Raw genomic sequence first — 26,119 nt, 5'->3', positions numbered from 1 at the left:
CCTTTATAGTCTTTTCAAAATGAGTCACCTATTAACAGTACATTGTTTGCAGCAATGACCCTTTTAACCCATCACTGACCCGACGGCTGCGTGGTTTAATCTAACAAGTGTTCTTTGAAATGCAAATGTAACGACCCCCTTGTTGGCATGCACCGACGTCACAGTCACGTCTCAGCTCTGGCCAGCAGGTGAGGAGGATCAGGAACTGTTTTTGCCCCTGAGGGTGTTGATGAACAAGTTATGGGGATCAAATGTGTGACCCCTTAGTGCAGGGGTCAGCAACCTGCTGCTCTTTAGCTCCTCTCCAGTGGCTCCCTGTGGATTTTTAAAAATGGAAATGAATAACTGTTTTTTGTTTACATTTTCATTGCTATTTATCATTGTTGTAGGTCTAATGTACGACGGTACGACGGTACGACGGTACGACGGAGTATTAGGGCCACATTGAGGAAAAAAAATAAAACTGAGATTTCGAAAATAAAGTCATAATATTACAAGAATAAAGTCAGAAGTTTACGAGAAAAAAAAGTCGTAATATTCTGAGAATAAAGTCATAATGCTTTCGCTACTGTGTCAGGAATGCACAAAGTGATGCTACTGCATGATTACAGTACAATACGGACAATAGAGTGCTCCGGGGATGACGTATCTTTGTCGGCCATGTGAGGGTCACTTGCCACTCAGCAGGCTGGTTGGGTTCATTATCTCTGAGCAGAGGCAGCTGTGGAGCCTAATTGTCCCAAATGAGGATCAGGTGGTTGAAGCCTACAGTATATTTACCCCTGATTTCAGTGCTTAGGTGCTGACTCATTGTCTCTTTGACAGAGGTAGTGAAAATGCATAGGGGTGTGTGAATCTGCAGAAGTACCACATGAACCTATCTGTGGGATTCACTCACCATTTAGCTTCTTCTCTTCTCTGGAGTCTCTTAGAGTGGGTTAGGTCTGTGTGGCCTGCCTTCACTGGTTCTTTTGTTTGTTGTGCGCGAGTATTATATAGTATAGTAATAGCATATTATATTTACTGACGTATTTTATATTGTAGAACAAAACGTCAAAATGTCTTAAGCTTGTGTTAACCACAGACCTTATTTCTAACTAAAACCCATTGACTTCCAGTCGAGGGAACTGGAAGTGCTAAAATGCTAACTAATGCTGGCAACAAAACAACATTTTTAGTTAATGTTTAATGCTACTGGAGGCTGGTAGATCCCCTCTGCTAAAACGTGTTTTGGGGACAACATCAGTCAATGCAGAGCTTTAGCGCCCCAGTGGTCTGGTGGTCTGTTGATGTGCAACAAATGTGATTTCTATAAACTAAATATGCTGATGTGTATCCCTCCCACCACCCCCGATGTGTTGCCTCCAACTGTTTGAACAGCTGGGCTTTCATTATCACTGCTGTGGACCCACCGCTGATTCTCCCCGATGGGAGGGGTACGTGAGGTGAGTTAGGTGAAGGTGGGGGGGTCCGAGGGGGTTGGAGGCTCTCAGCAGGAAGGAGGTCTGGCGGTGTGACTATACTGCCTTGTTTGGCAGCCGGAGTCAGGAGAGAGACGCACGCCATCACCGGAAGACCTCCAGTACTGCAAGAGTCTGATTAAAGGTGCGTTATAAGTCGTTATAGAGATCATGTCCTCAAGAGTTGATGCTAAAATAGAGCAGAAATGCCTGAGATATAACTGGTAAAAATAGAAAAATGTGTAACGAAAATGAGATTCCAAGGACACAAAAGCATGTCCTCTTCAAGCTGAGGATCTGCTGAAGTGTCCTTGAGCAAGACAAAGAGTCACTGAAGTAGACCATTGAAGGATTCCCTGCCAAAAGAGGGAGAACAAAACACAGTTATTTCACAGAAATCGATGGTTTAACAGGAATCCCATCTCAAGGGACATAGCACAACATTTATGAGAACGCATTTTTAGCCTTTTAGCGTGTCATTTGTACGCCACGCAATAAAACTACGGTAACGGACGCAGTTAGGTTTAGGCAACAAAAGCACTCACTTAGGTTTAGGAAAAACACGAAAAACGTCACCTTAAAATAACTCAACAATAATTTGGGACATGAACACCGGTCTCGAAAAGCAGTCTCATGCATGGTTGTAAGTCCTGTGTTTGTTGGACGCATCCCAAACTCTCCTTCCACCCACCATTTAAACAGTCTTACTCACTTTTTATTCTACGTCACTAGCTCTGAGCGTAGCATATTTACGCTGGTGTGTTTACATTGCAGTCAGTGCAGACTACATGGCGTACAAATTACATGCCAAAAAGCAAGAACAGCGTTCTTATTGCCCATGAAATGACTTGCAAATTATCGTGTCATTCATACGCCATTGATATACCTAAACCTATACCTAATCGGGATGCATCTTTAATTAAAGTCCCTGCAGTGACTGTTTGCATTTGTTCGTTTACTTTGAGATACGAGCAACACTTGGATGGTTTCGTCCATAGTGAATTTATTGCAGCCTTTAGTGTGTTTGCTTCTAATTGTGTGTTATACAGTTTTTTCTACATGTAAAAGTTCTGCAAAGTTATAAAGTCCACACTTACTCTTTCCCACAGAAACACTGCTCCTGAACTGCCTGAAACACCTCGCTTGAAGTCCCGCCTTTTCTTCCGTAACGTGGTGATGTCACTAGGGTACTACCCATTTGCATAATACCTGCCTAGCGGCTAGTTTGGCAGGCCCTCAAACAAAGCTGGTTAGAGCGGAGCTGGAGTGTGAAGAGTCTGGTGACCAATCATAACAAAGAAACAGCTCTGAAGTATAATAGCTCCTCTTTAATATTTCTCTAGGAAGGGAATTCTATATATATATATATAGCATAAGCACATGTTTGCCATCTAATAACTGCTCTGTGCCGGCCCTATTTAGCATGTTTATCCATGTGTATCAACATGTGAAACACGCGTACACACTAATTAAGTCGAGCACCGGGGTGAGTTGTGAAGTAAATGTCAGTGAGGGGGAAAGTGCAAAAGGTTGATTGGGAAGTTAAATTGGATATTGAACTGGCTAGTCTGCATGTCGGTCAGTGTGTCTTCGTGCAGAAGAGGGTTATTATTGGATAAAAAGGCACGCCAGTCTAACAACTACAGGATTATTGTGCTACAAATGAGGTGCAATTTCACCTCAGGGCTAAAAGATAATTACAATCAATACTAACCTCAGGCAAATTGTCCTCTATACTCTGACCTTGAACCCAAGGTGAATGCATCTGTTTCCTTCACACATTTAGATACTGATATCAGTAATGATTTCCATATTAGCAGTAAAATGTCCCTTTACACCGGTGTCAAGAGCAAAGATAGTCAAGTTCAGGATAAGGAACCTGCTCCAAGCTGTTGAGGAAAAAGTGCTTCTGCTTGATTTCCAGGCACTATGTGTGTGTGTGTGTGTGTGTGTGTTTTTGGGGGTGAAATTATGGGGTGAAAGGACGCATGTTGACAAATCATATGGCCACCACACTCACATGCCAAAGTCAGTCGTCCCATTAATTATAAGAGGCAGGCATCCTAACCGAGCCCCACACACACTGCCTCATTTATCCCCGCTGACCGGTTCACACAGCAGACATTTTGTTTTCGGGGCTCTGGGACTTGTAATTGGCGGCGGCCACACAACGCAGACTTTAACACGGGGCACTTTGGAGCCCCTCAGCCACCCGTCAACATCAACCTCACACAGGCTTAGCCCTGACAACACGTACACTGTTCTGACGGTTAAATGCTCCTGTGTTGGGCGGTGAGGACGTGAATACGGCTCGACACCTGGAATGAGCCTCGATGCAGCAACTCCTCCAACAGACATGATGCACACGTGTACTTAAAGTAATACCCTGACCTGTTTTATGTTTCTGGTTTTGTTTTGAACTAATAGCCAGACCTCTACCCCATTAAACTCGTGGAGCTTAGGAGAAATTCAAGTTCAACAGTCAGTAATAAAAAAGCAGAGACGCAGCAGATTGTTACAATAATAAAATTATGCAACAGTTGTTTTGGAACCAACCAGTGTTGCTCTCAAAATTGCTGACAAAAAAAGTGGCCACCTCAGAAATCCCAAAGGTCTCCTTCACCAAATTCCTCTCTAGACCTCCTCTGGTGAAGTAGATGTGGCAGCAGACATTATCAGTCTACATACTAATGTCATCAGTCAACATATCTTGATACGACGGTTCGTATGATATCTTCCGAAAAGTGATTCTTAATTTTTTGTGCGTATTTCCTACGAATGTTCAGCAACACGTCCCACGTGTCAATTTCTGCTCCAGTCTTTTCAAAATAAACGTCTGTCTTTACAGGAAACAACTTAGTTAGGTTTAGGAAAAGATTAATTTTGTTAGGTTTAGGCAACAAAACGACTTAGTTAGGTTTAGGAATTGGTCGACTTGGTTAAGTTTAGGCAACACAACTACTTAGTTAGGTTTAGGAAAAGATTAACTTTGTTAGGTTTAGGCAACAAAACTACTTAGTTAGGTTTAGGAAAAGACCGACTTGGTTAGGTTTAGGCAACAAAACTACTTAATTAGGTTTAAGAAAAGATCGACTTAGTTAGGTTTAGGCAACAAAAACTGCATGGTTAGGTTTATGAAAAGATTGTGGTTTTGGTTAAAATAACACTGGAAGTGGTGTAACTTAAGTACGGCAGTTACGTGAGAAAAACTACTTAGTATGGTTTAGGAAAAGATCGACTTGGTTAGGTTTAGCCAACAAAACTACTTCGTTAGTTTTAGGAAAATATTGACTTGGTTAGGATTAGGCAACAAAACTATTTAGTTAGGTTTAGTTAAAAGGCTCTGGTTTGGGTGTTTTTGTACCCATACATCCACCCTGACCTCCTCCCTACTCAACTTTAGTCGCTCTTTATATTTCCTGGTTCACAATTACGTGGATTACATACAAATTGATTTCTTGGGATATATACAAATTATTTTTTGTAGGTATAGAAGAGAAGACTGTCTCAAAATTAAAAAGAAAAACAATGATAGTTTTAATCTGATGCATAACATGTTTCCTATTCTCCCCTTTTATATAAGCAATATCCACTGAAAACACCTATGCACACACAGACATACCTTCCATGCCACTCTGCCCCGTTTACTGTATGTTGTTACTGGCAGAGAGCGATACCTGGAGCTAGGCATGATGGGTAGGCATTTTTCAGCAAACGTTACTATTCTGAGTATAATGACTGGCCGTCAGCCATTCGCAGCATTAGCAGCTCGGCGAGCTCGCTGCCAACATCTGTACGTGCTTCACACAGACTGCATGAGGTTCTGGCATACTGACGGACCAACTTAAAGCTCTGCATACCTCGAAACTATCCTCCAAACTGTCTGTGGATGGGGGGGTGCAGCGAGGGGTACGGGGAGGTGCTTCACAGCCAGAAAAACATCTATCATGCAGGCGCCGCTGTGACCAAACAAATCAGCGGCGGCTAGAAAATATGATTTCACCAGGAGAGGAATGTGAGAGCTGAGGCACGCTGCGAGGCTGCTGCACACTGTGTACGCTGTGCAGGAAGAACGCATGATGGGATCGGTTGTGGGGACGATTCTAAGGGGCGTACAGCTGGCGAGAGCTGATGGAAAAGGCCCTTTAGGTGCTCGGGGGAGGTCTGGACTGAAAGTCCCAGCTACGCCGTTTGATGAGACATTTCAAAACGTTAAAGTATACTTGGCTTATACCGACAAGTATAGAGAAAAGTCGAAGTGTACTTGGCAAGGATACAGAATAGTCCAAGTATACTTGGTTTATACCAACAAGTACACAGAAAAATCTAAGTGTACTTGGCTCATACTGACAAGTATACAGAAAAGTCTAAGTGTACTTGGCAACTATACAGAAAAGTCCAAGAATACTTGGCCTTTACCGACAAGTATACAGGAAAGTCTAAGTGTTCTTGGCAAATATACAGAAAAGTCCAAGAATACTTGGCTTATACTGACAAACATACAGAAAAGTCTAAGTGTACTTGGCAAGTATACAGAAAAGTCCAAAAATACTTGGCCTTTACCGACAAGTATACAGGAAAGTCTAAGTGTTCTTGGCAAATATACAGAAAAGTCCAAGAATACTTGGCTTATACCGACAAGTATACAGAAAAGTCTAAGTATACTAGGCAAGTATACAGAAAGGTCCAAGTATATTTGGCTTATACTGAAAAGTATACAGAAAAGTCCAATTATACTTGGCAAGTATACAGAAAAGTCCAAGTATATTTGGCTTATACTGAAAAGTATACAGAAAAGTCCAAGCATACTTGGCAAGTATACAGAAAAGTCCAAGTATATTTGGTTTATACTGAAAAGTATACAGAAAAGTCCAAGCATACTTGGCTTATACCGACAAGTATACAAAAAAGTCAAAATGTACTTGGCAAGTATACAGAAAAGTCCCAGAATACTTGGCTTATACTGAAAAGTATACAGAAAAGTATAAGTATAGTTTGGCTAAGTACTATCAGTAAAGAAAACTTACAAGTATACTTGTAAAAAACATTAAACTAGTAGTTTATTGAGAGTATACTTTAAAGTGTACTTTCATAAACCAAAAAGTGGGATACAAGTATATAACCAGTAAACTAACAGTATACCTATAAGTTCACTTATAGTATTGTTCATATTATAGTTGCAGTACAAAATACAACTTGGATGTAAACTAGTTGTGTACTCAAAGTTTACTGCTCTTGTATTTAAAGTACTTAAAAGTATACTTTTATAAACTAAAAAGTGGGCCAACTTAGTCCCAAGAAGTATTGAAGTAGTAAACTTACAAATATACAAGTACATTGATATTAGTATATGTATTACATAAAGTATACTTGCTTCTTTTTTTGTAAGGGGAAGTAAGAGGTAAGGTTTTCTCCTTGGTCTCTAGATTGAACAACTTGTCGAGCTACGGAGGGAGGTGTTGTTGCCGTCTGGAGTTGGTTTCCAGCGTGAGGCCTCAGTCGAGGAAACCATGAGGAAGCAATCAGCCCATCGATGAGTGGGCCTGTTGGGACGGTGTGATCCCCCACTTCTACTCTCCCGAAGTCCTGCAGGAGTCTGCAGGGATCTAATCAATCACTACAAGCCGGCAAAATACCCCTGCATGCCATTCCTGCCCCAGATTCCTGCTAAGTTTAGTGTTTTTGTTTGTTTTTTCCCCCGCTGAGAAGTCAGCACGCTGAAAAAAACACACCAGATGCCTTCAGGAAAAGTATTAACGGCAGCATTGATCAGCTAGTGGGACATTTTCTCTTTATACGGTTAGTTATTCAGCTGCGGACGAGAATTTGATTTCATTATGTTCCTGCCAGTTTATAGTAGATGAGCCAATTGGATTCACGCCACATGGCTCTTAATGTTAAATTGATTCATTTGTTCAAATTAAATTAAACCGCTCCTCCTCGCACAAATAGGTTTAAATTAATGATTTAACAAACCATAACAGCGGTAAGTGGAAATAAAGTTTTCATTATTTTTTTTCAGGAGGATAACATTAAACCACTTGGCGTATATTATACGTTCTATCCCGTAAGTGTAGAATCGATACGCTGTTCAACAGCCCAGTTCCTTTTCTGGCACAATCCAATTTATTGACAACTTTTAATTAAAAAAAATGACTGAAGATAGAAGCAAAATAGAGCAGCGGGAAACTGTTGCATGCTGTGTTTTTGCCATTATAAAATGCTTAATAGCTGCTGGAAGTGGCATAAACAATGTTAAATAAAACAATAGAGTAAACTATTATATTAAATGTTAGAATATCTGCGTGCAGTCTTCTTTTGTAGCCGCCCATTTGCTCTTTTTTTAATACAAATGAGTTGCTATACCTGACCAACGTGTGAGTCTCACACCTCTAAGAGCAGCTGTCGCAGAGGCAATAAACCATTCGCAAGACAGTGTTCGAAAACACAATAGAATTGCTTATCACCCATCTAATATACTGTTGCCAGTTAGTTTATTGTGATCAGAGTGACTGAATAAAAGTACCCCAAAAACACTACAAGGTTTTCACTTTAAAATGTACTGAAATGTAAAAAGTAAAGTGTAAAGAATTGTTCCTTTCAGAGTGCTTATTATATATAGACAGTATCGTATCGTATTGTATCTTATCCTGTTGTGTCGTATCGTATGGTATTGTATCGTATGGTATCGTATGGTATCGTATGGTATCGTATCGTACTGTATCGTATCGTACTGTATCGTATCGTATCGTATCGTATCGTATCGTATCGTATCGTATCGTATCGTATCGTATCGTATTGTACTGTATCGTACTGTATCGTATCGTACTATATCGTATCATATCGTATCGTATCATATCGTATCGTGTTGTGTCGTGTCGTATCATATCGTACTGTATCGTATCGTACTGTATCGTATCGTACTGTCTCGTATCGTATCGTATCGTATCGTATTGTATCGTATCGTATCGTATCGTATCGTATCGTACTGTATTATATCCTATCGTATCCTATCGTATCCTATCGTATCCTATCGTATCCTATCCTATCGTATCCTATCGTATCGTATCGTATCCTATCGTATCCTATCGTATCCTATCGTATCCTATCCTATCGTATCCTATCGTATCGTATCGTATCGTATCGTATCGTATCTTATCGCATCATATCTTAATGTAACATATCGTATCGTATAGAATCGTATCCTATCCTATCCTATTGTATCCTATCATATCCTATCCTATCGTATCGTATCGTACCGAATTGCATCGTATCCTAACATATCACCATCCTAACATAACCAATTTGCATTGCTGATGTCTAGGAAATCTCTAGTTAGAAACTAGATAGTCGTTAAGGCTGTTTGTAAGAATTTAGCATGGACTTCCTGACTTTCATCTCTGTGTGTGTCAACAGATTAATGAGCTTGTGTCCTCACTGAGAAGAGGAAGTGCCAGCGGACAGTGAAAGTATGACCTTGGTCAACAGGAAATTGTTGAACACTTTGCCTGGAGGGCGGAAACCTGGCTCATCTGCATGGCCATGAATATCCCATGAAGGGCCTTTTAATGTGGAAATGACAAAGAGCACACACCTTTTTAAATTGCAAATGAGAAAATATCAGTCAGCTTTCAAGTGTATAGAATGTCAATTAAAGCTTCTGTTAGTGGCTTTGCCTTTAAGGGGAATGAGGTTGTTTTGCGTCCTACAACGAGGTGGAGTTTGGCCTTCTGTCCAATTAGCACTATTCATGAATTATGTGCACACTGATTCCAGGTGTGAGGAAACGATCAATTAAACTACTTAAAAAAAAACTATAATATTCCATCCATCCATCCATCTTCAACCGCTTATCCGGGATCGGGTCGCGGGGGCAACAGCTCCAGCAGGGGACCCCAAACTTCCCTTTCCCGGGCCACATTAACCAGCTCTGACTGGGGGATCCCGAGGCGTTCCCAGGCCAGAGTAGAGATATAATCTCTCCACCTAGTCCTGGGTCTTCCCCGTGGTCTCCTCCCAGCTGGTCGTGCCTGGAACACCTCCCAAGGGAGGCGCCCAGGAGGCATCCGTGCTAGATGCCCGAACCACCTCAACTGGCTCCTTTCGACGCAAAGGAGCAAGGACTCTACTCCGAGTCCCTCACGGATGACTGAGCTTCTTACCCTATCTCTAAGGGAGACGCCAGCCACCCTCCTGAGGAAACCCATTTCGGCCGCTTGCACCCGCGACCTCGTTCTTTCGGTCATGACCCAACCCTCATGACCATAGGTGAGAGTAGGAACGAAGATTGAACGGTAGATCGAGAGCTTTGCCTTCTGGCTCAGCTCTCTTTTCGTCACAACGGTGCGGTAAAGCGAATGCAATACCGCCCCTGCTGCTCCGATTCTCCGACCAATCTCACGTTCCATCGTCCCCTCACTCGCGAACAAGACCCCGAGATACTTAAACTCCTTCACTTGGGGTAAGGACTCATTCCCTACCCGGAGTAGGCAATCCACCGGTTTCCTGCTGAGAACCATGGCCTCAGATTTAGAGGTGCTGATTCTCATCCCGACTGCGTCACACTCGGCTGCGAACCGATCCAGTGAGTGCTGGAGGTCACAGACCGATGATGCCAACAGGACCACATCATCTGCAAAAAGCAGCGATGAGATCCCCAGCACACCGATCTGCAAACCCTCCTCCACCCGACTACGCCTCGATATCCTGTCCATGAATATCACGAACAGGATTGGTGACAAAGCGCAGCCCTGGCGGAGGCCAACCCCCACCGGAAACGAGTCCGACTTACTGCCGAGGATCCGAACACAGCTCTCGCTTTGGGCGTACAGGGATTGGATGGCCCTGAGAAGTGCCCCCCTCACCCCATACTCCCGCAGCACCCCCCACAGTATCTCCCGGGGGACCCGGTCATATGCCTTCTCCAAGTCCACAAAACACATGTAGACTGGATGGGCATACTCCCAGGCCCCCTCCAGGATCCTTGCGAGAGTGAAGAGCTGGTCCGTTGTTCCACGGCCAGGACGGAATCCGCATTGTTCCTCTTCGATCTGAGGTTCGACTATCGGCCGAACCCTCCTTTCCAGCACCTTGGAGTAGACTTTACCAGGGAGGCTGAGCAGTGTGATACCCCTGTAATTGGCACACACTCTCTGGTCCCCCTTTTTGAAAAGGGGAACCACCACCCCGGTCTGCCACTCCTTAGGCACTGTCACCGACTTCCACGCGGTGTTGAAGAGACGTGTCATCCAAGACAGCCCCTCCCCACCCAGAGCCTTCAGCATTTCTGGGCGGATCTCATCAATCCCCGGGGCTTTGCCACTGTGGAGTTGTTTGACTACCTCAGTGACTTCCACCAGGGTAATTGATGATGGTCCCCCATCAGCTTCCAGCTCTGCCTCTACCATAGAGGGCGTATTGGTCGGATTCAGAAGTTCCTCAAAGTGCTCCTTCCACCGCCCGATTACCTCCTCAGTTGAGGTCAACAGTGTCCCATCCTTACTGTACACAGCTTGGATGGTTCCCCGTTTCCCCCTCCTGAGGTGCCGGATGGTTTTCCAGAAGCACTTTGGTGCCGACCGAAAGTCCTTCTCCATGGCTACTCCGAACTCCTCCCACACCCGCTGCTTTGCCTCCGTCACGGCAGTGGCTGCTGCTCTTCGGGCCCGTCGGTACCCTGCAACTGCCTCCGGAGACCTCCGAGATAACATATCCCGGAAGGCCTCCTTCTTCAGTCGGACGGCTTCCCTGACCACCGGTGTCCACCACGGTGTTCGAGGGTTGCCGCCCCTTGAGGCACCTAAGACCTTAAAACCACAGCTCACCGCCGCATAACTATAATATTCTATTATAAAATTTAAATAAAAACTATGTTTTATAAAACTCTTCAACAACATTACTGTTGGGTTTAATTAACCAATGCTCCAGTTAGGGGATTTTTGCAACAACAGCCGGTACAGACAAACAAGAGCAGTGATGGAAGAAATACTCAGATCGTTTACTTATGCAAAACTAACAAGACTACAATAGAAAATACTCTATTGTAAGTAGAGAAGAAACGATTAGTCAGTTAATCGAGTCGATCGACAGAAACTTTAATCGTTTAATCATTTAATTTATTTGTTTTTTTTAAGCCAAAATGCCAAATATCCACTAGTTGCACTTCCTAAATGTGAATATTGTTAGTTATCTTCAGCCTATATTTGATAATTGACTGAATATTTTGGGGTTTTACAGACAAAACATTTGTTTAAAATGTGTCAATTGAGCTCAATAAAGGCTGTCAATTTTTTATTTTTTTTATTTTAATATTTTTATTTTTATTTATTTTTTTAAAGCAGATTACCCTTTGAAACAAAACTTTTTTTTTATTTTTATTTTTTTATTTTAATCTTAATTTAAATTTTTATTTTTATTTTTATTTTTATTTTTATTTTTTAAATTAGATATCCATTTGAAACAAAACTTTTTTATTTATTTTTTTTTACTGAAATTGGTCTTCCTGGTCCAAATCCAAATATGCAGGATCCAGATGCAGCAGCATGTTATGTAGCTGCTCTGTTGGATTAAAGTATTTAAACTAAACTGTAAATTTATTTATTTAATTTTTAATTTTTAATTTTTAATTTTTAATTTTTAATTTTTAATTTTTAATTTTTAATTTTTAATTTATTTTTATTTTTATTTTTTAAAGCAGATTACCCTTTGAAACAAAACTTTTTTTTTTTTTTTTTTAATTTAAATTATTTATTTATTTATTTTTAAATTAGATATCCATTCGAAACAAAACTTTTTTTTTTTTTTTTTTTTTTTTTTTTTTTCTGAAATTGGCCTTCCTGGTCCAAATCCATGCAGGATCCAAAGACAGCAGCATGTTGTGGAGCTGCTCTGTTGGATTAAACTATTTAAACTATAGTGTACATTTATTTATTTAGTTATTTTCATTTTACATTTAAAATTTTTAATTTTTAATTTATGCAATATTTATTTTTATTATTATTATTATTTTTTTTTATTTATTTTTTTTTAAAGCAGATTACCCTTTGAAACAAAACTTTTTTTTAATTTTTTTTTTTTTTTACTGAAATTGGTCTTCCTGGTCCAAATCCAAATATGCAGGATCCAGAGGCAGCAGCATGTTGTGTAGCTGCTCTGTTGGATTAAATTATTTAAACTATGCTGTAAATGTATTTTTTTTAATTTTTAATTTTTAATTTTTAATTTTTAAATAATTTTTATTTTTATTTTTATTTTTATTTTTATTTTTATTTATTTTTATTTTTATTTTTATTTTTATTTTTATTTTTATTTTTTAAAGCAGATATCCCTTTGAAACAAAACTTTTTTTCATTTTTTTTTTTTTACGGAATTTTTTTAATTTTTAATTTTTAAATTTTAATTTTTAATTTTTAATTTTTAATTTTTAATTTAATTTAATTATTTATTTTTTTTAGCAGATATCTCCATTTGTAATAAAACTTTTTTTTTTTTTCAGGATCCAGAGCAGCAGCATGGATGGACTACATTACCCAGGCGCTCTTGTGATCCCTCCCCCCTCCTCTGCATACCTCTGCTGTGCGCTCACGCTGCGCTGTGTGGAGATCCTGCAGCACCAGTTGCCCCGAACAGCCGCAGAGAGGCAGAGAGAGGCAGAGAGAGGCAGAGAGGCGCACCGCACCAACAAGAAAAAGTTTCTCCACAGGAATGGGCAACTTTCAGAGGATCACTTTTCTTTTAAATTCCACCTTCAGAACAACGGATTGGATATAAACTACTACTGCACCAGATTTGGGATTTGTTTTGGTGATTTCTCTCTTTTTTTGGGGGATTGTTTGCTGCTTCATCTGGTGGTGTTTTCTCTCTCGTGTGGCCAGTGGAGGGGTCAGAAAATGTGTTCCTCTACGCAGGCTTTTGCGAGGTTTGCTGTGGTTTTTCTGCTGTTTTTGAGTCTCCATGGTGGATCTGCTGTTAACACAAGGACGTGTCCACCTCCATGCGTCTGCATTGGAGAGCTTCTGGACTGCAGTCGGCTGAGAAGAGGACAAATACCAGAAACCATCCCAGAATGGACAGTTCAACTGTGAGTCCACTTAAATACACCTTAATTACTCTCATGCATAACTGTGTTATTCTTCATTTAATGGTTACATCTTTTCACACCTCTGAACACATAGTTTTGTTTTACTTTTGGGTTGATCCACATTCCAGTCCTAGTGAAAATGCACCACTGCACCTGGTGTTGCAGAAGAAATCCACTTTTCCTTGATTAAAACTTATTAATTTATTCATAAACTTTCTGCACAGCTTTTCTGCCTCATCTGAAGCTACAAAAATGGCAAAAAGTCATGAATTATATGTCTTAATAGGTTTTATTTATTGTATTAGTTCTTTGCAGCATGCATGTCAGACTTCTTGAAGGCCAGCCTTTTATTACTCTCATGCATAATTGTGTTATTGTCACATTTTTCACACCTCTTTGCACTTTAAGGAAACACACAGTTTTGGTTTACTTTTGGGATGATCCACATTCCTGGTGTTGCAGAAGAAAACCCACTTTTCTTAGATTAAAACATATTTATTTACAAACTTTCTACACAGCTTTTCTGCCTCATCTGAAGTTACAAAAATGGCAAAAAAGCATCTGAAAATCATGACAACTTAAAACACCAAGTCATGCATTATGTGTCTTAATAGGTTTTATTTATTGTATTAGTCCTTTGCAGCATGCATGTCAGATTTAGGAAGGAACACATACTTTTGGTTTACTTTTGGGATGATCCACATTCTAGTCTTATGTGGTGTTTGCAGAAGAAAACCCACTTTTCCTTGATTAAAACTTATTTATTTATTTATAAACCTTCTGCACAGCTTTTCTGCCTCATCTGAAATAACAAAAATGGCAAAAAATCATGCATTATGTGTCTTAATAGGTTTTATTTATTGTATTAGTTCTTTGCAGCATGCATGTCAGACTTCTTGAAGGCCAGCCTTTTATTACTCTCATGCATAATTGTGTTATTGTTCCATTTTTCACACCTCTTTGCACTTGAAGGAACACATAGTTTTGGTTTACTTTTGGGATGATCCACATTCCAATCCTGGTGAAAACGCACCACTTAAAGAATCTGGTGTTTGCAGAAGAAAACCCACTTTTCTTAGATTAAAACTTATTTATTTATTTATAAACTTTCTGCACAGCTTTTCTGCTTCATCTGAAGTTACAAAAATGGCAAAAAAGGATCTGAAAATGTTGCCAACTTAACACCAAGTCATGCATTATGTGTCTTAATAGGTTTTATTTCTTGTATTAGCTCTTTGCAGCATGTCTGTCAGACTTCTTGAAGGCCAGCAGGGAAGCACAAGCAGCTCTTTCAGTGTGTTCTTTACACATCAATGTGCTATTGTCAGTCCCCTCCAAACCCTTTTCATTAAAGTGCAAATACTTGTGAATAAATCTTCCCAGCATGCCTGCAGGTAGTGCTTTGAAAGTCATGCATTCTCATGTAACATTGTAGGATATAAGTAGTAATAGTAATGGTGCCAATACTAGTTTTAGTAGTAATAACAACACTATATAGGCCAGACTCCTACGTCTCCCACATAATTGCAAACTAAAAGGCCTCCATAATGTTTAGTTTTGACAGTGTGGTTACATCCACATTTGCATTTTTTGCAATGATTTGCTTCTTCAGGTTTCGGCTTCACACACACCTCGAGGCCCCTCCAGAGCCATAAATCAGATGCAGTCTGTGTGTGTGCAGCCTTTTTGGACTGCTTCCTAAAGTAATGTCTCCATTACTCTCCTTGTTTGCCTCCTGGCTCCGTGAGATGAGACGAGAAGCTGCCTGAGCTTCGGCCTGTTGAAGCAGAAAAACACAACTTTAATGGCATGTTCTTCTCTGTGTGTTCTCCTTTTACAGATAATTATGCTTACTGGATCTTTATTGCTCTAAGCAGTACTTGATTTTTATTATTGTACTGTGTATGTAGAGCTTGATCCACTGCCTGGTCGAAGCCGTTGCCCTGCTGTTGGATTTTTCTCAGTCTAAAATGTGCTGCTCTGGAAACTTGACATTGCCAGAGAAAACAGACCCAGCCTGAGCCTCATAACCGAGGGCCGGCCTTCCAAAGAAAATGAAAAAAAGTTCCACATGGGGGGAAAAATTCTTTTCACTCTGGCATGCTAATTTACGAGTGGCTCTCCAGCACATCTTAAACCCCTTAAACCGCCCGAGCCTTTGTTTTCCAGCACCCCATTATTTCTGCTGAATTAGCAACTCCAGAGCCAGCGATGGTACTGATTAAGGAGGAGCGTGGAGGATTAGTTTGAAACAAACTCACAGAGAGAAAACGGGGGGAGGGAGGAAGAAGGAGAAAGTAGGAGGGAGAAGAGGAAGAAGAAGAAGTGGGGGATTAAGCCATGAGTATCTGGGAGGTTGTTAAAGGGGAAATAGGCTACAGATTTATGCCCAGATTTAATGCCTCGGCACTTTTAAGAGTTGGGCACGACTGTAGTTTTAATTTGAAAACAATATGTGCATTAATTTTCGGAGAACTTTGAGTCTCAATGACATGATTTCTCTGGAGCGGGTATACAAACTCCCTTTAAACTTTTACAAACAGATGTTTTCTGGAGCTTAAAAGCTACATTTATTTGGCCAGGTACCACTAATGCTCAGTGAAAAAGACAGGAAGGAAACCAAGATGTGAAAGATAATAGGAATCCTTGGCATTTGTGTTACAGCTAATGCTAATTTACCAGTACGTTACCTAAGACAAAGAGTATAGAAGCAAATAAAGAGACGAAACTCCGGTGTTTTTTTGACAACAGCCGCTGCCGCCATTTTGGACTGAAACCGCTTATTTTATTTGCAATATGTTATTGTTCAACACAGTCCATCTCTTGCAGAATATGACAATAGAATAGAAATAATTTTGTTTTACTTTTGTACAGCACTTTTTATGCATCCAGTATTCGCTGTGTGTAGCGTTGCTGCTGGGAGCTGATGTTGAAATGGAACCAACAATTGAGTTTCACTTCTTTGCAATATACGTTCTTTGCCTAAGATTCATGGGTTGAAGGGAATGGTCATAGGAATTTGATGTTTTTTTGGACTTAGAGAAGGACATTTATTTAATAATGCTCAGTGAAAAAGACAGGAAGTAAACCAGGAGGTGGATGATAATAGGAATGCTTGGGGTTTGAGTTACATCTAATGCTAATTTACCGGGACGTTAGCTGCTTAGGCCTTCCTAACATTCCCGGGTTGAAGCTACCAAGCAATCCTAAACTAATTTAGTGATAAATAGATAGAGACTAACAACGAGGGGAAAAGACGAGAAGAACAAGTGTAGATAACGTTATCAATCCCGTTTGCATCACAGCTAATGCAAAATTACCGGTACGTTAGCTACTTACCTAACATTCCAGGGTTGAAGCTATGTAGTAATCCTATGTCATTAAACAATGTGTAGCCTACATTAAGGGCAAAATACTACACCATTTAATTTAGTGATAAATAGATAACTGAGTCACAGAATGACATGAAACACAGACACTTCTTAGCTTACTTTAAAGGTCCCATATCATGCTCATTTTCAGGTTCATACTTGTATTTTGTGTTTCTACTAGAACATGTTTACATGCTGTAATGTTAAAAAAACACTTTATTTTCCTCATACTGTCGGCCTGAATATACCTGTATTCACCCTCTGTCTGAAACGCTCCGTTTTAGTGCATTTCGACAGAGTTGCAACGGAATTGCAACAGAATTGCGTTGCTAGGCAACAGCTTGGGTCCATGTTTACTTCCTGTCAGCTGATGACATTCACATACACTGCAACCAGGAAATAAACTGGGACACATTTAGAATGTTTACGTTTAAAACTGTGTAAAGGGTCTAAATATTGTATATTTGTGACATCACAAATAGATAGAAATCCTAACGACTTGTTTCAAACGCACAATTTCTGAATATGGGCTGTGTGTATCTCCCTGTGGATTGAGCGTTTAGATACTTTCACAGCATTTATATAGAACTTTAACCTGCTTTATAATAAAAAAACATGAAAATCTCATTTTTTTATAATATGGGACCTTTAATGAAATCTGCTGAAATGTCCCCATCACCGTAATCTAAAACATTACTGACAGCTCTGTGTAACCCTAAAGTGTGGCTCATTTATTCACTTTTCCGTCTTTGATAAGAAAGTGGTGTGGTACATTTTCACCCAGACCAGCAGATACCGGCCTGTACGCAGCACGGCGTGTTATCTTGCTCCGGCTCAGAGCCCGCTTTGTGAGGGAAGTGGAAGTGTCAGAGCTACTTATGGGTTTATCTAAAGGGAGTATGATGATAGGACACCTTTCCCATATGGCCCCCAGCGCTGGAACTACAACAACAAAAAACAACAGCATGCTTGGAACGAAAAGGAGGAGGTTCGCTTTAGCGAGGCTAAGAAGTAAAAACTCTGGTTGAGTGGTTTATGAAACTTTCCACCAAAAGGACAAAAACAGGCCCCAGAAAATTCGACAGGGGTGTTTCACAGACGCATGAAAGGCCTCCCTCTCGCTTTTCCCGGCATTGTGAATACATTACCAGTTGATAGGTTCTTCCCCTCCTCCCAGGGCTCCTTGATGGATTCCAGATGAGGGAGGTAAGGAGGAGGAGGAGGAGGAGGAAGGGTAGAGGGTGAGGGGGTGTAAAAAAAAAGTGTCTGGCACCGCAGCGTTGATCGTGCGCAGCACCGTCAATAACTCCACCGCTTTATGGGCGCACGAGGCTCCGCTTGCCAGACTCCTTGAGCTGATTTTCAGGCTCCTTTTCAAAACCAAAAACAAGAGTCTCACCCCCAGTGAGCTGCAGCCAAGGACCGCTTCAGTCCAAGAGCAGGATCAGACGAGTTTGAGTCGGGCTCAGATCCGAAATCACCTACTCTAGACGACAATATGCAATAACCAACATCTTTTGAAATTTACAAATACTGTTTAAGAAGTTTTTTTAAAATGTGCAAAAGTCTAGTGGAGTTCTGAAACACACATTTCGGAGGTTTGAGGTCCTGTAAACTGTAAATGCGAGACAGAAACCAAATATCAATGGAAATCCATAAATCTGTTAGATTTGGGTTTGAAGGGTTTAAAGTCAAAGTAGGAATGTGGTTAATACAAGTCCAGGCACCAGAAAAGAGATCTGGTCCAGCGCTGAAACCTCGACTCCAGCATTTTTATCGACTTCCCCTCTCGCCAGGTTTTCGGCCTCCTTTCAGCACAAAGAGAATCTCGCAGCGCAATAACTTATCAGCTTGTCTGTTTTGGCTCTGCGTTTCAGCAGAGAGAGGTCTGGATCTGAAGTGAGCTGTTTTGGCATCCACGAAGATCTCTTCTGTGTTTTATAAGGAAAAGGGTGAAAAGCAAGTTTAACTTGTAGGCCCTTTTTTTTGGTGGGCTGGAATGGGAAGCAGTTTGTTTTGGAACTTTTTCATTTTGCAAGAAAACTTTTACTTTTAAAGCTGAAGTAGGCGAGATCAGAGCAAATATGATTTAAAAAAAGTTATTTTTATAAAACGATCGCTATATCCTGACAGTAATACATGAAACGATCATGTTCCTCTGTGTCTTCCTGTGCTCTTAACGGCATCTGTAAGATTTCACAGACCGGAGGAAAACAAGCAGTCAGAGCTGATCTGAGGTCTGCTGTCCAGCTGCCGTCTCTGAGCAGCTGTCAATCACTCGCAAACTACGACCAAACGGTCAAACTAGGCAGCGCTGATCAAATATGAATCAATATTATGTTACATTAATGTCTATTTCTCACCTCAAATGTTCTCAGAATCATCTTGTAGTGCACGGTTTAGCTGTAAAATGAGAAAGGTTGTGACGCCGCCGCCAGCACAGCCAATAGGAAAGCTCTCTCAATGAAATGACCTGTGATTGGTCAAAGTCTACCGTCATGGGCTAGAGTTTTTAAAGCCTGAAAACAGAGCCTAGTTTTCTCTCAGAACACTTGAATTACAATATGCTGAAAGGTTATTATGCATAATGATGCCAAAAATATACTGCCTACTGTTACTTTAATTTACTTTGTTGGGAATTTGTTGAAAACAAATTCACTCATATTCAGCTTTTTTCACCACACGTCCTTTTTGTGACAGTGTGTCAGCCATAAATCATGTTCCTGCTTATTTTTCTGACCATTCTGTTTCATTTCATCGCCGCAACTTTCTCACCGTTTAATTACTTCTCTTTGATGCACGTCCTCTGTTCACAGCGTCGAGGCACAATAGCACAGAGCATTTGTATGTAATTATGTTTGACCCAAATGGAAGACTATAGCAGCTGAGAAACACAATCCATGGTGTATACTTTCCCCTTAATTTATCCTTTTTGTTTTCTTCCTTCACAGAGACCTGAGCCATAACAAATTGCAGGTGCTCGACGGCACTTTGTTTTCCAAACTACAACATCTAAGTGAAATGTAAGTATGCCTTTATGTTCTCGGCGCTTTCTGGAGTAAACACAGGATTGTCCTGCATGTGACGAACTCTTTTCTTTCTCTCGATGTGTACAGAAAGCTGAACCACAATGAACTGGATTCAATACCTGATTTGGGCCCTTACGCTTCAAACATCACAACACTCATTCTGTAAGTAAAACTTTCTCACTTCAGCCTGGTCAGGGTAATCCTCCGCACGGAGTTGTCATTGCTGGTTAAAGTAGTGAGCTGGGAAGTGGTTCCTCCTCCCCCTCCTTCGTTCGTTCCCTCTAGAGAGCAAACCCTTTTTGGCTGAGCCGGTTCCCAGACGGGGCAGTCTGAGACATGGCAGCCAGCCCCAGACGGGTCACATGGTCAAAGACAAAATGCCATCAACAGAAATGGAAATGTTTTGTTTGGTGGCTGCTGGTGTATTTTTAAACCTGGAGGCCGTGACGTGACGCTGGAAAGAAAGAAAATCTGTTATGAGAAAATCCAAATTTGGTGATTTTTTTATGTGGATGGATTGCGTGTTTCTGTGTGGCCCCTTCATGGGAAATGAATGGGGGTTAATCTGGAAACAAGGCTCTGAGTTCCTCTCTAAAGAAGCCAATTAATCCCAGTTTTTCTGTGTGTATATATATACGCAGCAGAAACATAACCAAACGTGTCTCAAAGAGCTCGCCTGTTACTGTGAGATCATTCAGGGTGAAACCGTTTGACTTGTCGTATTCCATCATGTTCAGACTCTAACCCAGAAAATCCCTCGGCCTATTGTTGTGCAATACGTGCTTTCAGAAGAACACCAGATATTAGTGTGTGAAACCTCAACAATTTTATTTGCCTTCTGTGGCGTGTCTCTCCGACAAAAAAAACCCGACCGACGTGAAGTTATTGTGGAAGAATGCATCCGTCTCCTTCGGCTTGATGAGGCGTATTCCTCCATCGTGCCCCAACACGACGCTCTGCGGCAGCCGCGGGACATGTGGCCATCAGACAAATTTGTTTGCACGTTCGGCACGGCAGTGTCGCCTCCAGCTATGAGTTCAGCACAGGAGGGTGGGCGGATTTATTTAAAGCTGCAGTTATAATAAAAATAACTTTGTTTTAATCATATTTGAGACAAATAATCTCTGAAAAAAACAGGTTCCTCTGCCTCCTTCTAGTGCTCCTAATGGCATTTGTAAGATTCCACCGAGCCCGAAGGAAAACAACCAATCAGAGTCTCTAACGCAGCTGTCAATCACAGCTCATGAAGCTTGTGAACTCCGATCAAATGGTCAAACTAGGCAGCGCTGATCAAATATGAATTAATATTCTGTTACTGTAATGCCTATTTCTCGCCTCAAATGTTTTCGGAAACATCTTGTAGTGTACTGTTTAGCTGTAAAATGAGAAAGTTTGCTCCGGCTGGTGGGCGGTGCTTGGTTTTGGATCGACTGTTGACAACATGGATGTGGATCACAAACTTTGTCAATGCAAATGCCATTAGGAGCACTAAAAGGAGGCAGAGGATCCTGATTTTTTTCACAGATTATCTGTTTTGTGTACTGCTGTCAGGATATAGTGACAGTTTGAGCAAATACGACAAATTTTATTATCGTTACCAACTGTAGCTTTGAGGCGAGAACTTAAAGGTCCCATATCGTGCTCGTTTTCAGGTTTATACTTGTATTTTGTGTTTCTAATAGAACATGTTTGCATGCTGCAATGTTCAAAAAAACCTTTATTTTCCTCATACTGTCGGCCTGAATATGCCTGTATTTATCATCTGTCTGAAACGCTCTGTTTTAGCGCATTTCGACGGAATGGCGACAAAATTGCAACAAAATTGCAACAGAATTGCGTTGCTAGGCAACAGCTTGGGTCCATGTGTACTTCCTGTCAGCTGATGACATTCACATACACTTCAAACAGGAAATAAACAGGGACACATTTAGAATGTTTACGTTTAAAACTGTGTAAAGGGTCTAAATATTGTATATTTGTGACATCACAAATAGATAGAAATCCTAACAGCTTGTTTCAAATGCAGAGTTTCTGAATACGGGCTGTGTGTATCTCCCTGTGGATTGAGCGTTTCGATACTTTCACAGTATTTATATAGAACTTTAACCTGCTTTATAATAAAAAAACATGAAAATCTCACTTTTTTATAAAATGGGACCTTTAACATCTCAGATGTCATATTTCACTGCATTATTTGAGGGTTATTTTGTATATATTTTTATGCAAGTGTCCCTACTGCGCGTGGTAACTCGGATTTGATTATTTGGTCCCCATACAAATAAACACCTGGCTTTGTTCCCTTAATGGTTAGAAAGAGGTCACAGGTTCCTCTGCCGCAACTGCTATGCATGTGTGCTGTCCAAGTACCGTTGAGCAACTAAACTTATTAAAGTGCAGAGACCCTGCACAGATTCCAGACTTTCTCCAAACCATAATTTCTCTGTTTGATTTGTTGTTCAGTTTGGTTTTACCCAAAGTCATCCATGGTAGCTCTGCCTGAACACACTCCAGACAAATACTGCACTGATTGTTTTTTGCAAAAAGAGAACTTTGATTTACAAAATAACATGAAACAGTTATCCTTATCTTTAAAATAAGATGTCCTATTGTATACTCTCAAGGGTAAACAAATTCCCTTGAGCGTTTTGAGAAACTTTACAGACATTTATCAGAGAAATTTGATGTTTTTTTGTAGCTAATGAACTACATTTAGCTACACCTTTCCTAAACCACGGTCACTGTGACCACAATTGATATAATAGATATATAGTGTAACAAAAGCACAAGTAGAGAAGACCGATAAAGTCACCAAAGTGGCTCAGTAATGTCAGTTTACTGAACTAATGGTGACTTCAAATGAAACTCATGAGCTTGTTGTTACGACATGGGAAGTCGTGTAGACGATACACTTGGCGTTCAAGTGCAAGCATATTATAAAATTACGAAGAAAAACCCTATATGACTAAAATACAAGGACGTTAAAATTAGGAATCCTAGTGGTTTGCATCGTAGCTAATGCTTATTTACTTCTAGATAATAGCTACAAGCCAGTAAGCCACAGTCATGTCATCATGCTATCCCCCCAAAATTGCTAATTCCATGGTAATTTAATAACAAAGACATGACTGACGTTTATAATTATAACTTTTATGTTTTGTGTTGACCAAAGTTGCTATTTTGCTAAGTTGATGTTTTAGTTTGGCTAAACTCTTTGAGGTCAAAGTGGTGTCATCCTTGCCGCCTTAACACACTCAAAATAAAGATTATCTTTCAAAGCAGCAATATTTTCAGGTGGAATTTCATTTCATTCTCACTGTGCAATATCGTTTCCCACTTGTGCAATTTGTTAATAGTCTGTTTATTGTCAATACTGTATATACTGCTCCTATTTTTGTACTTCCTTCTATTTAAATGGTTCATATTTTGTTACACTTTGTTTAGCTCTTTTTTTTACTGTGTTAGCTGATGCATCTTGTTTTTTGCACTATCCCCTTTGCTGCTGTACACTGCACATCTCCCCACTGCAGGACTAATGAAGGAATATCTTATCTTATCTTATCTTATCTTAGCAAATGTCACAGTAAATAAAAGCAGTTTTGAATTGATTACAGTAAAAAGCATTGGCAAAGCCTTTTCAGTCCCTGAAAGAACAAAATGAACACTGCCTTTTTTGTGTTAAAGGATCACATTTAAATGTACAGAACTATGGTTATTAGCCGCTTCGGTTTTAAAACATCAGACGCCACATTGTGAATCCATCAAACAGTTTTTTTTGGCTGTTTTTTGGACGTCAGGAGGATAATTCATTTCAAATTAGTCAAAGCAATATGAAGAAAAACAGCACACACACAGAAGAAATTGAAATTCACACTTCGCCTTCACACACACAGCGTTCGTTGGCTGCCGCCCTCCTTCCTTCAGATTAGGTGGCGCAGTGTGATTTTTCCAGAATTTTCTTCTCCCTCCTTCAGTTTCTTCCGAGCTGAGAGGGTAGTAAAGAAGAAGTAAAAAAAAAGAAAAAGACCTCGGGGGTATCGAATAGCACTTATTCAAACAGCCAGTCAGACATAGCGGCAGCTCTCGCCGACTTCTTTGACCTCGCAGCTCCGAGTAAAAACAAACGGCAATAACCCTGCAGCTGGTAGTAATTGAGTCGTGATCATCTTAATTAATTGAACAATTTCCCAGGAATTTATGGAAGGGGGTGAACCCCACCGCTGCTTAAATCCCTCTGCCTATGTTCAGGGGGGGAGGTTCAACAAATGACCTGGAGATTCCAGGTCTGATTAGGTATATTAGGAGGGGAACCTCTTGTGGTATGTGTACGGAAACCTTGTTGAAGATGAGAGTTACAAACCAAAACAGTAGCGATTATGGCAATAATCCGTGACGTTTTCATAACGTGCGATATGGATTCAACTAGGGCCGCAACTATTATGAATTTTCATAATCTGTTGGTTGTTTTTATTGAGTATATTTATTGTTTTGTCTATTTTAAAAATGCTTTTCGCAGTTAACCAAGGTGACGTCAGCTGTGGAAACTTACAGTTAATCAGCAGAAATGATTAAGAACATGTCATAGTTTGAAGAAACACTACAGTAAAGTGAGCTAAGCAACAATAAAAAGACACATTATGCATTTATGAACATACATAACACCCATAATTTGATGTTTTTCAGTTTGCAGGCAACGCAGAAACATCAATATTTTTACAGCTCCCCTGCCGTTTCACGCGAAGGTCCTTCAGTTCGCACGTTACTATTACGATCCCCTCCTTTCCGCTTCCCCTCCGCTCCGACTGGGAGCCGACACGTTAGAGATGATCAGCCATCTGAGTGAGATATGTGCATGAGCTTTTTAATATGGCGTCTCAACAGCGCAACAAACGCAGCCCTGGTTTTCATTACAGGCGCCACTGCAAAGAGAGAGAGAGAGAGAGGGAGTCATCGGATGGCTTCTCAAAACTCTGTTCTTTTTCCAATAGGAAATACCACACACACGAACGCACCACCACACATATGCACACACACACACACACACACACACACACACACACTGAAAAAGCAACTTTCCAGTTAAAGAGCGTTAAAAGCGTTAGTCGCCGCTACAAAAACTTCATCAATGATCTTTGAATCTTACACAACTTTGTAAAAGTGGTCAGTTTGACAGCACAAAATACTAGTTTTGTCAAAGAGTGCTGGCAGGTAGGAGTCTGTGTGAAACCCACACCATGCTGGTGCAATGAGCTGGTAATAAAAAAAAGGCTTTACCCACTCACTCAGTTTATGAATTCAAGTTTTAATAAGGTTTGGAAAGTCTGGAAACGTGCAGATAAAGATCATTTTAGTTAGTTAAACTGACTTTATATCATGCAAAGGAAACATTTTGTGTGGTTGTGATCACAGCAGCACGACAGCATAGAGCGGTGCAGGGATGACATGGTAGGAAAACCAGGAAGTTAGCATGGTCCTGGGTTCGCCTGACAAACAGTCAACGGGATTTTTCCATTGGATTATTACAGAAAATAAGCTTTCTGTCAATCACACGTTTATCATACTTACACGTCTATAAACAAACTACACCACGGTCACATGACTTCACGTCACCACCACTAAGCTGAAGGCGGACTAGTGTTCGGTGTGATGAAGTTCAGTCGTCTCATTTAGCCACTTGTCAGCCACCGCCTTTTTGGAGACACGTAAAAGCTTAAAAATTCATGAGATGGGGTATTTACTAGGGATGCACCGATACCAGTATCGGGTATCGGGTTCGACACTGTGCTCATTAATCGTACTCGCAAAACGGCTCCGATAAAACAGCACCGATAACACTTAACAGCAGCGTGACGTTAACCTCTCGTTACCATCTTCCGGGTCCTATCGGCGTGCACCGGCCCTCACTTTCATTGCGCCACGGGGTTTTGCTTGCACCCTCTGACTCGCACGTGCGTTCGACTCCTTGGTTCGTGTTTCAAGATGGGTCGGGTGGGTTGCAGACGTCGCCGCAGGCCCCTGGCGCCTTTTACGTGGGCAGAACCCGCCCAGGGAAACACCTTCGCCCCGAGCCTTTCCAAGCCAACCTAGAGCCGGTCGTGGCGCACCGCCTCGTATGCGGGACTCCCCAGTCTGCCGTGTGTCACTCACACCCTCCAGCTGGCTGTTAACGAGGGTCTTTTGGCA

The 26,119-nt window shown here is 40.9% G+C and overlaps 1 protein-coding gene and 1 long non-coding RNA gene across 2 annotated transcripts in view; one reads left to right on the top strand and one right to left on the bottom strand.

Annotated features, from left to right (window-relative positions):
• Positions 1-637: 637 nt before the first annotated feature.
• On the bottom strand, positions 638-25,972 carry LOC119483069. Its single transcript, XR_005205607.1, has 3 exons — positions 25,518-25,972; positions 14,280-14,284; positions 638-649 (listed from the first exon to the last, which is right to left on the bottom strand). It is a non-coding gene; the product is annotated as an uncharacterized LOC119483069 (long non-coding RNA).
• lrig3 (leucine-rich repeats and immunoglobulin-like domains 3) overlaps positions 12,966-26,119 on the top strand; it is a 29,248-nt gene continuing 16,094 nt past the window's right edge. The window contains exons 1-3 of the mRNA XM_037761095.1: positions 12,966-13,539; positions 19,862-19,933; positions 20,027-20,101. Of these exons, the coding sequence (XP_037617023.1) occupies positions 12,971-13,539; positions 19,862-19,933; positions 20,027-20,101 (716 nt within the window). The 5' untranslated portion in view covers positions 12,966-12,970. The remainder of the gene's footprint in view (positions 13,540-19,861; positions 19,934-20,026; positions 20,102-26,119) is intronic.

The sequence above is a fragment of the Sebastes umbrosus genome, chromosome 23 (assembly GCF_015220745.1).
Source record: "Sebastes umbrosus isolate fSebUmb1 chromosome 23, fSebUmb1.pri, whole genome shotgun sequence".
In the NCBI taxonomy this organism is placed as follows: Eukaryota; Metazoa; Chordata; class Actinopteri; order Perciformes; family Sebastidae; genus Sebastes; species Sebastes umbrosus.
The sequence above is the reverse complement of the archived record's forward strand: the minus strand, read 5'-3'. Positions and strand labels throughout refer to the sequence as shown.